The 14,611-nt window shown below is 41.9% G+C and overlaps 1 protein-coding gene across 2 annotated transcripts in view; it reads left to right on the top strand.

Moving 5' to 3' along the window:
• Positions 1-14,611, top strand: part of TBK1 (TANK binding kinase 1) — a 49,415-nt gene that overhangs the window by 22,322 nt on the left and 12,482 nt on the right. For both annotated transcript variants that reach the window (XM_003798528.3, XM_023518405.1), the window contains exons 7-13: positions 1,116-1,226; positions 3,063-3,242; positions 6,791-6,987; positions 8,307-8,365; positions 8,774-8,865; positions 12,383-12,484; positions 13,570-13,648. In XM_003798528.3, the coding sequence (XP_003798576.1) occupies positions 1,116-1,226; positions 3,063-3,242; positions 6,791-6,987; positions 8,307-8,365; positions 8,774-8,865; positions 12,383-12,484; positions 13,570-13,648 (820 nt within the window). The remainder of the gene's footprint in view (positions 1-1,115; positions 1,227-3,062; positions 3,243-6,790; positions 6,988-8,306; positions 8,366-8,773; positions 8,866-12,382; positions 12,485-13,569; positions 13,649-14,611) is intronic.

Genomic DNA, 14,611 nt, shown 5'->3' on the forward strand with positions numbered 1-14,611 from the left:
GACCCTGGAGGGCTGGGTGGACCCTGGAGGGTTGGATGGACCCTGGAGGGTTGGTTAGACCCTGGAGGGTTGGGTGGACCCTGGAGGGTTGGATAGACCCTGGAGGGTTGGATAGACCCTGGGGGGTTGGGTGGACCCTGGAGGGTTGGATAGACCCTGGAGGGTTGGATGGACCCTGGAGGGTGGCCCTCACTGCCTTGCTGGGTCAGGGCAGTGTCTCCTCCTTCCACAGCTCTCTCTGGTTTCAGTTCTTTCTTCATCAGGAATCAAATGAAATTTGGCTTATAATTTTGCTCTTGTATCTCTTTCTATATTTGTACATATTTTTTAACAAAGACTTCCTGATATGGTGCTTTGTATAGCTGTACCTTTCCTTAAAGAAAAGAATAGTATTGTTCATTCTGCAGAAATTTGATAGTCCCATTATGCCTTTGGATAATATGGGTGATAGGAATTAGATGGTTTTATTCATGGCCTAAAGCATTCTGTGACATAACTTATTTTTTGTTTGCTTGATTTTTTCAGATGGAAAAATTAATATTTTTATTGTAAACATCAAGGTGCTGTTATAAGCCACTCTGAGATTCCAATTAAAAATTAATTATATATAAAATAATTGTACAACTAGTATTCTCCTTCAGTCAGTCAGATTCAAGTTTTTTTTTTATTGTTTTATGGATCTTTTATGTTTGTTTTATGTGAACATCAATCACAAAGTTTTGTCTAGTACATAGTTGCAATTAAGGAAGTTCTTTTTTTTTTCTTTTTTTTTGAGACAGTCTTAAGTTTGTTGCCCTCAGTAGAATGCTGTGGTATCACAGCTCACAGCAACCTCAAACTCTTAGGCTCAAGTAATTCTCTTGCCTCAGCCTCCCAAGTAGCTAGAACTATAGGCACCCTCCACAATGCCCGACTGTTTTTAGAGATGGGGTGTCTCTCTGGCTCCAGCTGGTCTGGAACCCATGAGCTCAGGCAGTCCACCTGCCTTGGCCTCTCAGAGTGCTGGGATTAAGGGGTGAGCCACCACACCTGGCCAAGGAAATTCTTTTGCAAAGCCTATTAATAAGCCATGCAAAATAAACTGCTTATTTTATTCTTCTTGTATTTCTTTCCAGGTATAAAATAATTACAGGGAAGCCTTCTGGCGCGATATCTGGAGTACAGAAAGCAGAAAATGGGCCGATTGACTGGAGTGGAGACATGCCTGTCTCCTGCAGCCTTTCTCGGTAGATGTGCACACCCAATTCATGTCTTGTGCACTGTAGTCTTTGAAATCTTTGTTGCCTGAAATCACAGATGTTCAAATACTGAAGTATAATTTGATTTTGATTTAGCTGGATGTTGTTAAAGTATGTGCTTCAATGCGTGATACTTGCCTTTGATGTGATGAAAAGATTTATTCTGAGCTATATAAATAATTTCCCGGGTGGTGCCTGTGGCACAGTTGGTAGGGCACCAGCCCCATATACTGAGCGGGGCGGGTTCAAACCTGGCCCCAGCCAAACTGCAACAAAAAATAGCTGGGCGTGGTGGCAGGCGCCTCTGGTCCCAGTTACTTGACAGGCTGAGGCAAGAGAATTCGCCTAAGCCCAGAGAGTTGGAGGTTGCTATGAGCTGTGATGCCACGACCCTCTACTGAGGGCAATAAACTAAGACTCTATCTCTAAAAATAATAATAATTTCCCCAGATCTCTTTTAAGGCACAGGGCATTTATTTTTGAGATTGCCAATCACTGGTCAATCACTGCAAACTCTTCCGAATGTGGGAATCCCACATTAGGAAGAAAAAAAAAATACCAAAAGATGCCAAGGTAATATCGACAGACCACAGATAGTTGTATAAAAATGAATACAGTTCTCAACTGGAGTGGTCAAAAACAAACACCAAAGTCTAATATTATCCCCAAAAGGTAAGAAATAATGGTTCTGTAGTACTTTTTCCAGCGTTTCAAATGTTCATGTTAATCTTGATTAATTTAGTAGCCAGAACTCAAAAAATTATATTGTCAGATAAGAGTCCTGTTATTACAAAGAAAGAATTAAGATAAATCGGCTCAGTGCCTGTGGCTCAAGTGGCTAAGGCACCAGCCACGTACACCCAAGGTGGCGGGTTCGAATCTAGCCCAGACCCACCAAACAACAATGACAGCCACAGCTAAAAAATAGCCGGGTGTTGTGGCAGGCACCTGTGGTCCCAGCTACTTGGGAGGCTGGGGCAGGAGACTCGCTTGAGCCCAGGAGTTGGAGGGTGCACTGAGCTGTAATGCCACAGCACTCTACCCAGGGGGACAGCTTGAGGCTCTGTCTCAAACAAAAAAAAAAAAAGAAAATGAAATTAAAAGTAGAAAGTAAAAGTTTCAAAATAAAATGTATCATGCAACTAGCTTGCTAAGAGAAATTCATCGTATTGGAGAGCAGAAATTCAGGATGATAATAGTGATTTGTCTGAAAGTATAATGTAGGAAATACTCCTTTTGGGATATCAAGCAATCTCACCTGCGTAGCCACAAATTACAGTGTTACAAGGTTTAGAACAGTGAGGAAACTTAGAAAGGAGAGAATCAAAATAATCGGTGAAGGTTAAATTACATAAAAATGATATAGTCCTTGATTTACCTAGGTGATATTAAATGCAGGCTGCCTGGCTTTCTGAAAAGCTGACTTTTTTTTTTTTTGAGGCAGAGCCTCAAGCTGTCACCCTGGGTAGAGTGCTGTGGCATCACAGCTCACAGCAACTTCCAACTCCTGGGCTCAAGCGAGTCTCCTGCCTCAGCCTCCCAAGTAGCTGGGACCACAGGCGCCTGCCACAACGCCTGGCTATTTTTTGATTGCAGCCGTCATTGTTGTTTAGTGGGCCTGGGCTGGATTCAAACCCACCACCTTAGATGTATGTGGCTGGCGCCTTAGCCACTTGAGCCACAGGTGCCGAGCCGACATTTTAATTTTTAATTAATCTAATCTGCAGTAATAGCAGTTCCTTTGATTTGTTGTTAAATATGATTTCTACCTGGGCGCAGTATAGCAAACTCAGTCTTCAGCTAATTTTTTCAACACTGTTTTAGGGGTCTTCAGGTGCTGCTTACCCCTGTTCTTGCAAATATCCTTGAAGCAGATCAAGAAAAATGTTGGGGTTTTGACCAGTTTTTTGCCGAAACTAGTGATATACTTCACCGAATGATAATTCATGTTTTTTCACTGCAACAAATGACAGCTCATAAGATTTACATTCACGGCTATAATACGTAAGTATCTCTTTGTATTTTCTTCTTGTATCAACATATTATGTTGTATAATAAATATTTTCCTAAGTTAGAAGAAATAGAAAAGATACCTCAGTTTCACCGAAGGCACCCACTTCCCACTCAGAAAATTACCTTCTTCGTTTTTTTTTAAATATGGCATTTTATTTTATTTATTTTTTTCTTTTTGTTGCAGTTGTCATTGCTGTTTTAGCTGGCCAGGGCTGGGTTTGAACCTGCCACCTTCGGTATATGGGGACTGTGCCCTACCGCCTGAGCCATAGGTGCCACCCCCAGAAAATTACCTAATTACAGAATGGCATAATATCTTAATAACATAAAAGGGCTGAGCATGGTGGCTGACACCTGTAACCCTAGAACTTTGGGAGACTGCGGTGGAAGGACACCTTGAGGCCAGGCCAGGACTTCAAGACACCCTAAGTAAGAATAAGACCCCCTGTCTACAAAAAATAGAAAAATTGTCTGGGTGTGTGCACCATAGTTCCAGGTACTCTGGTGGCCAAAGCATCCTGAGCCAGGAGTTTGAAGCTGCAGGGAGCTACAGCGATGCCACTGCACTCTAGTCTGAGCACCAGAGTGAGACCCTGTCTAAAAAGGAGAGAGAGGGAAGGCAGAAAGAGAAAGATAGTTATATTTAGGTGCTTGGTAATTTCCTTTCTACTTATCTTTGGAATAAAAGATTTTATACTTTTCTAAAATGTACAGGTAAATCTTAAAGGGTTTTTTCGGGGGGGGGTTTTGTGTGTGTATATATGTATTTTTGTTTGTTTGGTTTTTTGCTGTTTTTGGCCAGGGCTTGGATATGAACCCACCACCTCTAGCATATGGGGCCAGCGCCCTACTCCTTTGAGCCATAGGCACCGCCCTGTTTTGTTTTTGTCTTTGAGACAGAGTGTCACTATGTCACCCTCGGGAGAGTGCGGTGGCATCACCGCTCACAGCAACCTCAAACTCTTGGGCTAAGCAATTCTCTTGCTTTAGCTTCCCGAGTAGCTGGGACTACAGGCACCCACCACAACGCCTAGCTATTTTTTAGAGATTGGGTCTCGATCTTGCTCAGGCTGGTCTTGAATTCCTGAACTCAGGCAGTCCACCCATCTTGGCCTTCCAGAGTGCTGGGATTACAGGTGTCTGGCTATCCTGTCATTTTAAAAGTATTAAAGCCTAAGTTTTAAATATAGGTCATGTAGTTACTTGCGTATGTAGCATAAAGTACTTGGTGCTGGAGAAAGAATCAATGTTTGTTTCATATAAACAAAACACACACCCATGTGATTTTTTTTTTTTTAATCTACCAGTGTGATAAAACTGTGTTTAACTAAATACAGTTACAGACCACGTAATGACATTTGGTCAACAGCAAGTCATGTATATGATAAGAGTGGTCTCATAGATGATAATACTGTGTTTTCCCTGTATTTTTTCTATGCTTAGATATACAGATACTTAACCATTGTGTTATAATTACCTGCAGCATTCAGTATGAGAACAAGCTGTACAAGTTGGTAGCCAGGAGCAATAGGCCAGGTAGCACGTAGCCTTGGTTTGTGGGCTGCACTGTCTGTTCTGGGGTGCCCTCTGTCCTGTGCATGCAGCAGGGGTGTCACCCAGCCTCAGTGTGTGGACTGCACCGTCTGGTCTGGGGGTGCACTCTGTCCTGACCACGCAGAAGGGACGTCATCCGCGGTGCCTTCTCTGATCTATTCCTGCCCACATGTGGCTGCCGTGTGCAGGGGCACATGCGCGTGTGTGTAAGATGGGGGACCTGCAGGGTTGGGTAGAGGGCAGTGACTGTTACTATCCTGCTGGTGATACTTTACAGTGTGAGAGATGTCACCATTGGGGCAGCTGGACGCAGCATCTGTGTGTGTGATTTCCTACAACTGCTTGTGAATCTACAATGATCTCAGCACATTTTTTTAAATGAAGGGGAAATAGCGAGGCACGAGGATCACTGGAGCCCAGGAGTTTGAGGTTGCTGTGAGCTATGATGCCAGGGCACTCTAGCCTGGGCAACTGAATGAGACTCTACCTCACAAATAAAAAATAGAAATAAATAAATAAAATGAAGGGGAAAAAATACCACACCCATTCTATATACCTTTGTTTATGTTTTGACTAAATTCAAATAGCAGTTTTGATACTTTATAAAACTCAATAAGGGGTCCTTACTGTAATGAAGGTATAAAATCAATAATTAAAATTTTTTAGATAATTAACATCTAAATATATAAACATAACATGAATATAAATCAATATAACATTAGATTATAATATATTATTTATTTTGCAATTTATTTGCCTGAATCAACATGCATCATAGTGGCCAAGTGTGGTGGCTCATACCTCTAATCCCAGCACTCTGGGAGGCCCAGGCAAATAGACTGCTTGAGTTCAGAAGTTCCAGACCAGCCTGAGCTAGAGTGAAATCTCATCTCTAAAAATCGTGGCAGGCGCCTGTAGTCCCAGCTAATTCAGAGGCGGAGGCAAGAGGATTGCTTGAGCACAAGAGTTTGAGGTTTGCTATGAGCTTTGATGCAACGGCACTCTACCAAGGTTGAGAAAGTGAGACTCTGTCTCCAGAAAAGAAAAACATGGCTCGGTGCCTGTGGCTCAAGCGGCCAAGGCGCCAGCCACATACACCTAAGGTGGCAGGTTTGAATCGAGCCTGGGCCTGCCAAACAACAATAATGGCTGCAACCAAAAAAAATAGCCGGGTGTTGTGGCGGGCGCCTGTGGTCCTAGCTACTTGGGAGGCTGAGGCAGGAGACTCACTTGAGCCCAGGAGTTGGAGGTTGCTGTGAGCAGTGAAGCCATGGCACTCTGCCCAGGGGGATAGCTTGAGGCTCTGTCTCAAAAAAAAAAAGAAAAACATGCATCATAGTTAGGTTCTGGCCACTATTTTTATTCTAAAAATACACTTGGTTTGTATTACAAACCCTGAACTAGTTGTTGAAATACAGTAGCACTCAAAGCAGAGGCTTATGGCAAAGCTAGATTACAATATTGCTGCTGAAATGTTTCTTGGACTTCATAGATCTACTCAGGCGGAATCTGTCATTCCCCAAAAATGTCATTTTTAAAATACTTGGTTTTATTTATTTATTTAACAAACATATAGTCATATTGCAAGTCCTGTTATACTTACACTATCAAATCCTCACAGCAGTTCTGCAAGTCGGGTCCTGGAATTGAATGCAGGCATCTGGCGTAAGTCAGTGCTCTTAACCTCTCTGCTGTGCTGTCTTCCCATTTTTAAATGTTGAGAATTTTGTATATATATTAACACAGGTGTCCTAACACAAAGATGTTTTTTAATTGAGGACTATGGACAGATTACCAACACATTACATCACATCTTCAGTTTAATGGACGGTGGTATCCATAGTAATAATGCAGTGCTGTGTGGGCTGCTCCGGATCTTGGCAGTAACGGATTAGCAGCTGCTGTTGTCGTACTCATCCTGATAACACAGTTGTACCTCTCACTTCCTCCCCAGTTACGTTGTCCTTTTGCATTTTCTTATACAGTGCTACTGTATTTCATGAACTGGTGTATAAACAAACCAAAATTATTTCTTCAAATCAAGAACTTATTTATGAAGGACGACGCTTAGTCCTCGAGCCTGGAAGACTGGCCCAGCATTTCCCTAAAACTACTGAGGACAATCCCATCTTTGTAGTAAGCCGGGAACCCCTGAGTACCACAGGGTTAATATATGAAAAAAGTAAGTTGGAATGTTTCTTTTGTTCTTACTAGCCATGTTAAAAAAAGCAAAACCGGTCATCATGGAAATGATCGTCATCTTCAAAAAGTCAGTGATGACATTAATGTAGGACTTTCACAAATATTAAAATGTCATAAATTACTGTAGTTGAGAGTGGTTGTAAGGTAGAAAAGCCTTGTAGACATAATTTGACTTTAAATATTTTGCTTCATGTAATAGTAAAACACCTCTGTCAGGTAACCACCGGACGGACTATAACAGACTGGTCAACATACAGAGGAACTAGGCCTGCTGTCCTGATACACTCATGTGGTGCATGTCTGTTCTGTGAAAATCAGGTCAAATTGAGGTGGTCAGTATAGAGAGGGGGTCAGGAGGTCCTACTGTAGTTTGTCATGTACATTTTACTGTAACTCTGCTTGAAGTATTTTGCTAACTTTCAAAAAGACCTTTTGTATTATAAATTTAAGCAAATATCTATTGCGTCCAGTATGTATAGGATATCGTGCCAAGCTTTAGAGTCTGAGAAAAATTAGATCTGTGTTTTTGGAGTCTTTTAAATTACTCATTCTACTGATGGGAAAAAATTATTTACCCAGATTTTTACATTACTCTTTGAAACTTTGGGATTTGACTTGGATTTAAAGAGAAGCTTTGAGGCTCATTGTGTTAGAATATATATATTTTTATATATATGAAAAAGTGAATTACCCAGATTTTTATATTACTCTTTGAACTTTGGGATTTGATTTAAATTTAAAGAGACCTTTGAGGCTCATTGTGTTGGAATATATATATATATATATTTGTTTGTTTGTTGAGACAGAGTCTCATTCTGTCACCCTGGTTAGAGTGCCGTATCATAGCTCAACAACAACCTCAAACTCCTGGGCTCAAGCAAACTTCTTGCCTCATCCTCCCAAGTAGCTGGAAGTACAGGTGCCCACCACAATGCCTAGTTAGTTTTTCTATATTTAGTAGAGATGGGGTCTTGTTCTTGCTCAGACTGGTCTTAAACTCCTGAGCTCAAGCAATCCTCCCTCTTCAGCCTCCCAGAGTGCTGGGATGATAGGTGTGAGCCACCGAGACCAACTGTGTTGGTATATCTTTTAGGAAAAAATGAAGCTCCTGAGAAATATTGAGAGGGTAATTTGTTAGAGAATGTGCATTTATGTTTCAATTCATTTTTTTAAAAAACCAGGAAAAGTCCAATGTAGAGTTTTGCCACTAACGTTCAGATATTCTCTTTGTTATACAAAGAATGAAGTAATTTTTTCAAAGTGTATTTCTCATTTTAAGTATTTCACTCCATATTTCAGTTTCTCTTCCTAAAGTACATCCACGTTATGACTTAGACGGGGACGCTAGCATGGCCAAGGTTAGTGATGAATTGAATTAGTATTAAATATCTGGATTTAAATTATCCTAACAGTAGTGAAAGCAATAGAATATATTGTGTCTTTATATACATCTTTGTGACTTGGAAAGTTATTTGCTTAAATTGATGTGCTTTCCAAGTCATTTTGTGTTTTTATTTACTTTCCTTCTGTAACTCATTCTCTTACTGAAAATCTCTTATTGAGACAGTCCATGTTTAGATAATATTAAGGTTAAAATATTTATTATGTTAATATTTGTTCTTAGCTTTTAGAAATTAGTGGCTTATGTGTGTTATGTTTTTGATTAGCCTCATAGAAATGTATAAGCTTGAAAAATTCTGTGTAAAAGTTTTTCTGACTCTGTACCACAGTTAGCACCAAACACTGGTTTTCCGTTTCTTCCCCAGGCAGTTACAGGGGTTGTGTGTTACTCCTGCCGAACCGCCAGCACCCTGCTGCTTTACCAGGAGTTGATGCGGAAGGGGGTGCGATGGTTGATGTAAGTGACCAAGTTTTGAAAATTGTTCTTCACGTAGACCTCACTGAAAAGCTGGGAGCTGCCCCATCCTTGGCGTTTAACCTCTCAGACTGGTTAGGGTCAGGGGCTCGGCTGTCCTCGTATATTTTCACATTTAATGGGGAAACATTCAGCAGCTGTTGTTGGCTTGTACACCGAGGCTGGTGGGTTCATACCCAGCCTGGGCCTGCTAAACAACAATGGCAACTACAACAACAACAACAAGAAACATTCAGCAGCTGTTTTGAGGCCAGTAGTGATGGTCGCAGTCTGTGAATAAACTAAAGCCCACTGCCGATAGGCAGAACTTGTGAGACAGGACAAACCGTGTCTGAGCATACGCCCTGTGCCGCACTGTGTGATGTGGCAGCAAGTGATTTCCTCTTCAGGGACCTCGATTTGTCGCGTCTCACTGCGTGGAGGCTTTGCTTGTTCTGATCCAGTACAGTTTATACTTTCTAGGGCTTAAGTCCTCAGAACCTCCCTCCATTCACTGTCTTTTCCCAAATGAAGTGCACACTCAGGTTTTTTTAATATCATTGAGATATAATTTGCCTGTTTACGCACACAATTCAGAGGGGTTTAGTACAGTCACAGAGTTACGCAGCCATCACTACTGATTTTAGGACATTTTCATTATTGAAATAAGTAACTCTGTACCAATTAGCATTCACTCCCCATTGCCCGCCAAACCTCCCAGCCTCAGGCAACCACCAGTAAACTTGATGAATTTGTCTGTTCCGTACATTTCATGTAAATAGAATCTCACCTTTTTTTTTTTTTTTTTGGAGACAGAGTCTCACTGTGTCACCCTCGGTAGAGTATTGTGGCATCATAGCTCACATCAACCTCAAACTCCTGGGCTTAAGTGATTCTCTTGCCTCAGCTTCCCAAGTTGCTGGGACCACAGGCACCTACCACAGCGCCTGCCTATTAGAGACAAGGTCTCGCTCTGGCTCAGGTTGGTCTCGAACCTGTGAGCTCAGGCAATCCGCCTGCCTCGGCCTGCCAAATGTTTGGATTACAGGCGTGAGCCACTGCGCCCAGCAGAACCTCACCTTGACTGGTAATTTAAACACTTAATTTTATTTTACTAAATCATTTTATATAGTTATTCTAGATCAGAATCTTGGGCCTGGTGAGTTGGTTCCCACCTGTAATTCTAGCATTTTGGGAGGCCGAGCTGGGCAGATTCCTTGAGCTCAGGAGTTCAAGACTAGCCTGAGCAAAAGTGAGACCCCATTTCTATTTAAAAAATAGAAAAATTAGCCAGGCATTGTGGCATGTGGCTGTAGTCCCAGCTACTTGGAAGGCTGAGGCAGAAGGATTGCTTGAGCCCAGGAGTTTGTGGTTGCCATGAGCTAGCCTAACACCACAGCACTCTAGCCTGGGTGATAGAACAAGACTCTCTCAAAAAAACAAAAAATATTGATCATCTAGTTAAGGATTCTCTTCCTGTGACCCTAGCAACGTAAGGATTACCTCTTTTTACTTTTCATGATCTATTGATGCCATCTTTCCATCTGATAAAAGTGGAAAATAAAGGGATCTCTCTTAATAATTATGCTATAGTTCTACATCATTCAGAGTTTGTGAATCGTGTACACACAGGGATGTCCTGTGGCCTGCAGATGCTGAGCACTGTTTTCTGGACTCTTGTCATGGCGCGTGGGCTTTAATGCTTTGCACCACCTCATACCCTCGATTCTCCAAAAATAATGAAGAATCCTTTCATCATTCTCATCACTTTCTTAGGCTCTTTCTTGTGTTCACAAACCCAGTCTCTGAGCCCGCGCTTTCTTGTGTTCACGTTCCCTGGTTCGCGAACCCAGTGTCTAAGCCCGCGCTTTCTTGTGTTCGCGTTCCCTGGTTCGCAAACCCAGTGTCTAAGCCTGTGCTTTCTTGTGTTCACGTTCCCTGGTTCACGAACCCGGTCTCTGAGCCTGCGCTTTCTTGTGTTCGCGTCCCCTGGTTCGCAAACCCGGTCTCTGAGCCCGCGCTTTCTTGTGTTCACGTTCCCTGGTTCACAAACCCAGTCTCTAAGCCTGTGCTTTTCTAGAACCACTAGGCAGGCTCCTCGTTTTTACTGTTCTCCTGGAAAATCAAAATGTGCTTTACTTTCATTTTTTCTTGCTATTTGTTATCTACCCCACTCACTGATCCATGATGTTTTTATTATTTTGTAGTTTAGTAAGTCATGGAAAAAATAGTTTTAAAGTAGACCACTTGGGGTTCTTTGTTTTGTTTTGAGATAGTCTTATTCTGTCTGTCACCCAAGCTAGAGTGCTGTGGCAGCAGCCTAGTCCCTGCCCCAGCCTTTCCAGTAGCTGGGACTACAGTGGCCACCCCATGCTGGCTAGTTCTTTCTGTTTTTAATACAGACATGGTCTTGATTTTGCTCAAGGTTGTCTTGAGCTCCTGAGCTCGAGGGGTCCTCCCACCTCAGCCTCCCAGAGTGCTGGGATTATAGGCATGAGCCACTGTACCTGGCTAACCACTTTGTTTATAAACCTTTCTTTTTAAAAAAAAAAAAAAAAAGTGAGGTCTCACTCAGTTGCTCAGGCTGGGGTGCATCGTAACTCACTGTAACCTCAAATTCCTGGGCTTAAGAAATACTCTTGCCTCAACCTTCTGAGGCACTAGGACTATAGGTGCATACCACTTCACCTGATGTTTTAAAATGTTTTGGGATGAGTAGGGTCTTGCTGGGTTGCCCAGGCTGGTTTCAAACTCCCAGGTTGAGGTAGTCCTCCCACCTCAGCCTCCCAGAGTGTTGATTCCTAGGTGTGAGCCAAAATGCCTGGCTCATTTTTACAACTTGTAAAAACTGTAATATTAGCTCACGGGATATATAAAAGCAGGCCTTGTTTGCTGCTCCCTGATGTGGACTGGCAGCCCTGGGATTCTGTGTTACTCTGTCATCCATATCCCCACTTCAAAGCCTTCCAGAATTGGAAATGCGTACCAACATGATGCTCAGAGGTCACGCTCAGAGGAAGTGTGCTCATCGGAGCATTTCCGAGTTCCGATTTCAGAATAGGGCTGCTCAGTCTGTGTACATATGCCGTGGGATAGGGAACCTGTGGCCTTCTAAATCCTGAAGTGTGGCCTTTAACTGAATCTAAATTTCACAGAACAGATCTTTTCAGTAAAAAATGTGCATCAGAGGAAGATTAAGCTTTTCTTTTTTTATGCTTAAAAAAGAATAATCTTGAAATTAGAAGGTGGCAGGTTCTCCACCCTAATATAATTTTGATGGCTTGGGCTTCTAAACTATGGGCCTTAGTAAGTCATAATGCTTTGTGAAAATGTCAATGCCCTAGATACATATAAGGGTCTGAGATGCTTTTAGTAACAGCACCCAAAAAATGTGAATTGGCTTTTATAATAAGAATGTTGTCATAAGATGTGATTGAACAGTAGTGCTACAGTGTGGAAGACAAGAACAAAGGAGAAATATCTTAGATGAACTAACAGGAATCTTTTTTTTTTTTTTTAGTGAATTAGTTAAAGATGATTACAACGAAACTGTTCACAAAAAGACAGAAGTTGTGATCACGTTAGATTTCTGCATCAGAAACATTGAAAAAACCGTGAAAGTGTGAGTAGATGACTTCCCTGTGCTGGTGGTTAAAATGTTAACTGCTCCATTTCTGTTTGATTCATTACTTATCCTCGGCCTGCATGGCAGACTGTGTGTCTGTATTAAAGAGCAGCTTTGGGCCAGAGGTTACTTCATCTCAGGGAGAAATTCCAGTTTCTCAGGGGAATGAAGCCATCTCTTCAGTAGTGTCTTCTCCCAGCCTGTGTGGAGAGGAAGGCAGAGGGAGAGAGCAGCATTGGCTCTGCCTGCAAAGCCGGAGCTCTGAAAGGGGACATGCAAAACCTGGAGTCAACAAAGGAGACAGAAAGTGGTACTCGAGGGCGGCCTTCGGGTAGTATGTTTAGAAGTTTAGGAACTAACTTTTACGTTACTCTTACTAAGCTTATTTCAGAGAATGTCTTTTTAAAAAATAATAATAATAAGATCTCACTCTGTTGCTCCAGCTACAGTGCAGTGGCATCATCATAGCTTACAGCAATCCCAAACCCTTCCTCCTGCCTCAGCCTCCTAAGTATCTGGGACCACAGGCACATGCCGCAATGCCCAGCTAATTTTTGTTTTGTTTTGTTTTGTTTTGTAGAGATGAGGTCTTGCTATGTTGCTCAGGCTGGTCTTGAACTCCTGGGTTAAAGTGATGCGCTCTCCCTGGCCATTCAAAGTGCTCAGATTACAGGTGTGAGCCACTCTACCCAGTTGTGAAATGTCTTTTGAAACAGAATATTTTAAATGACTTTCGTTCTAGATTATACTAATTGTACTAGAGATGAACTATGAGCAGTGAAGTCAGTATTTGCTATTGACCTCCATGAATTCTGAAATCTAGTATTTCTGCTGTCTTACTGACAGTAGATTACTTGTGCCCTTTTCTTTTTTACCTCTTAATCAGCAAATGTGTAAGTAGAAGTCCATAAAATTTCTTCAGGAAAGCATTAAGGTTTTCTTAGAACCTACTGGCTTATAGACTCTGAGTGAATGTTTAATTCTTAAATGGTTATGATAAAACTAATAATTTTTAAAACATCCTTAAAAACTATGTATTCATTACACTTGTTTAATTTTTTTGTGACTTTCTTTTCATACAGATATGAAAAGTTGATGAAGATCAACCTGGAAGCAGCAGAGTTAGGTGAAATTTCAGATATACACACCAAATTGTTGAGGGTGAGTAACCACAAAATCAGGAAGATTATAAGATCATAGTCTACTCCTTTGCTTAATATATTTAAACTTTCTTAAATGATGTTTTTAACTCCAAGGAAAAAGTAGCCTTTTCCCATCTTTAGGAACTTGTTTACAGGATTTAAATGCTCTCACTGTCATGAAGTTCTTTATGACGTTTCCAAGTGCATGTGCTTTAAACCCCTCCCCTCTCTAGGTTTTTAAATCTCTGATGCTCTTTCTGCTGCTGCCATAGCAATTGTAGCAGGTTCACAAATGTAATTTAACATACAGTTGAAGCAGAGTGTGCAAACTTATTTAGAAGTAGATTCAGATTAGGAAAATATTCTCAGATATGTAGTAAAATAAAAAGTAAGGAGAAAAAGATGTGGACTGCTAGAGGCAGCAAGTCATTTCTGCAACTAGAAAAAGCGGTCAGGAGCTCTCTCCTCTGCTGAAAAATACGATGATAGCATTTCAAGAAGTCTTTGGATCTCTTCTTAAAATGTAGAAGAGTACAGGGCCAGGTACAGTGACCACACGTGTAATGCTAGCACTTTGGCAGGCCAGAAGTTCGAGACCAGCCTGTATAAGAGCAAAACCCCAGCCCTACGAAACATAGAAAACTTAGCTGGGCATGGTGATGCCTGTGGTCCTAGCTACTTGGGAGGCTGAGGCAGAAGGATCGCTCAAGCCTAGGAATTTGAAGTTGCTATGAGCTATGATGACACCACTGTATTCTAGCTGGGAGGAGAGAGATAAATCCTATCTCAAAAAATGAAGTAGGCTTGGCGCCTGTGGCTCAAGTGGCTAAGGCGCCAGCCACATACACCCAAGGTGGAAGGTTCAAATCCAGCCTGGGCCTGCCAAACAACAATGACAGCTGCAACCAAAAAATAGCTGGGCGTTGTGGCGGGCACCTGTGGTCCCAGCTACTCGGGAGGCTGAGGCAGGAGACTCGCTTGA

The sequence above is a fragment of the Otolemur garnettii genome, unplaced genomic scaffold (assembly GCF_000181295.1).
Source record: "Otolemur garnettii isolate 467f Iridium unplaced genomic scaffold, OtoGar3 scaffold00138, whole genome shotgun sequence".
Lineage (NCBI taxonomy): Eukaryota > Metazoa > Chordata > Mammalia > Primates > Galagidae > Otolemur > Otolemur garnettii.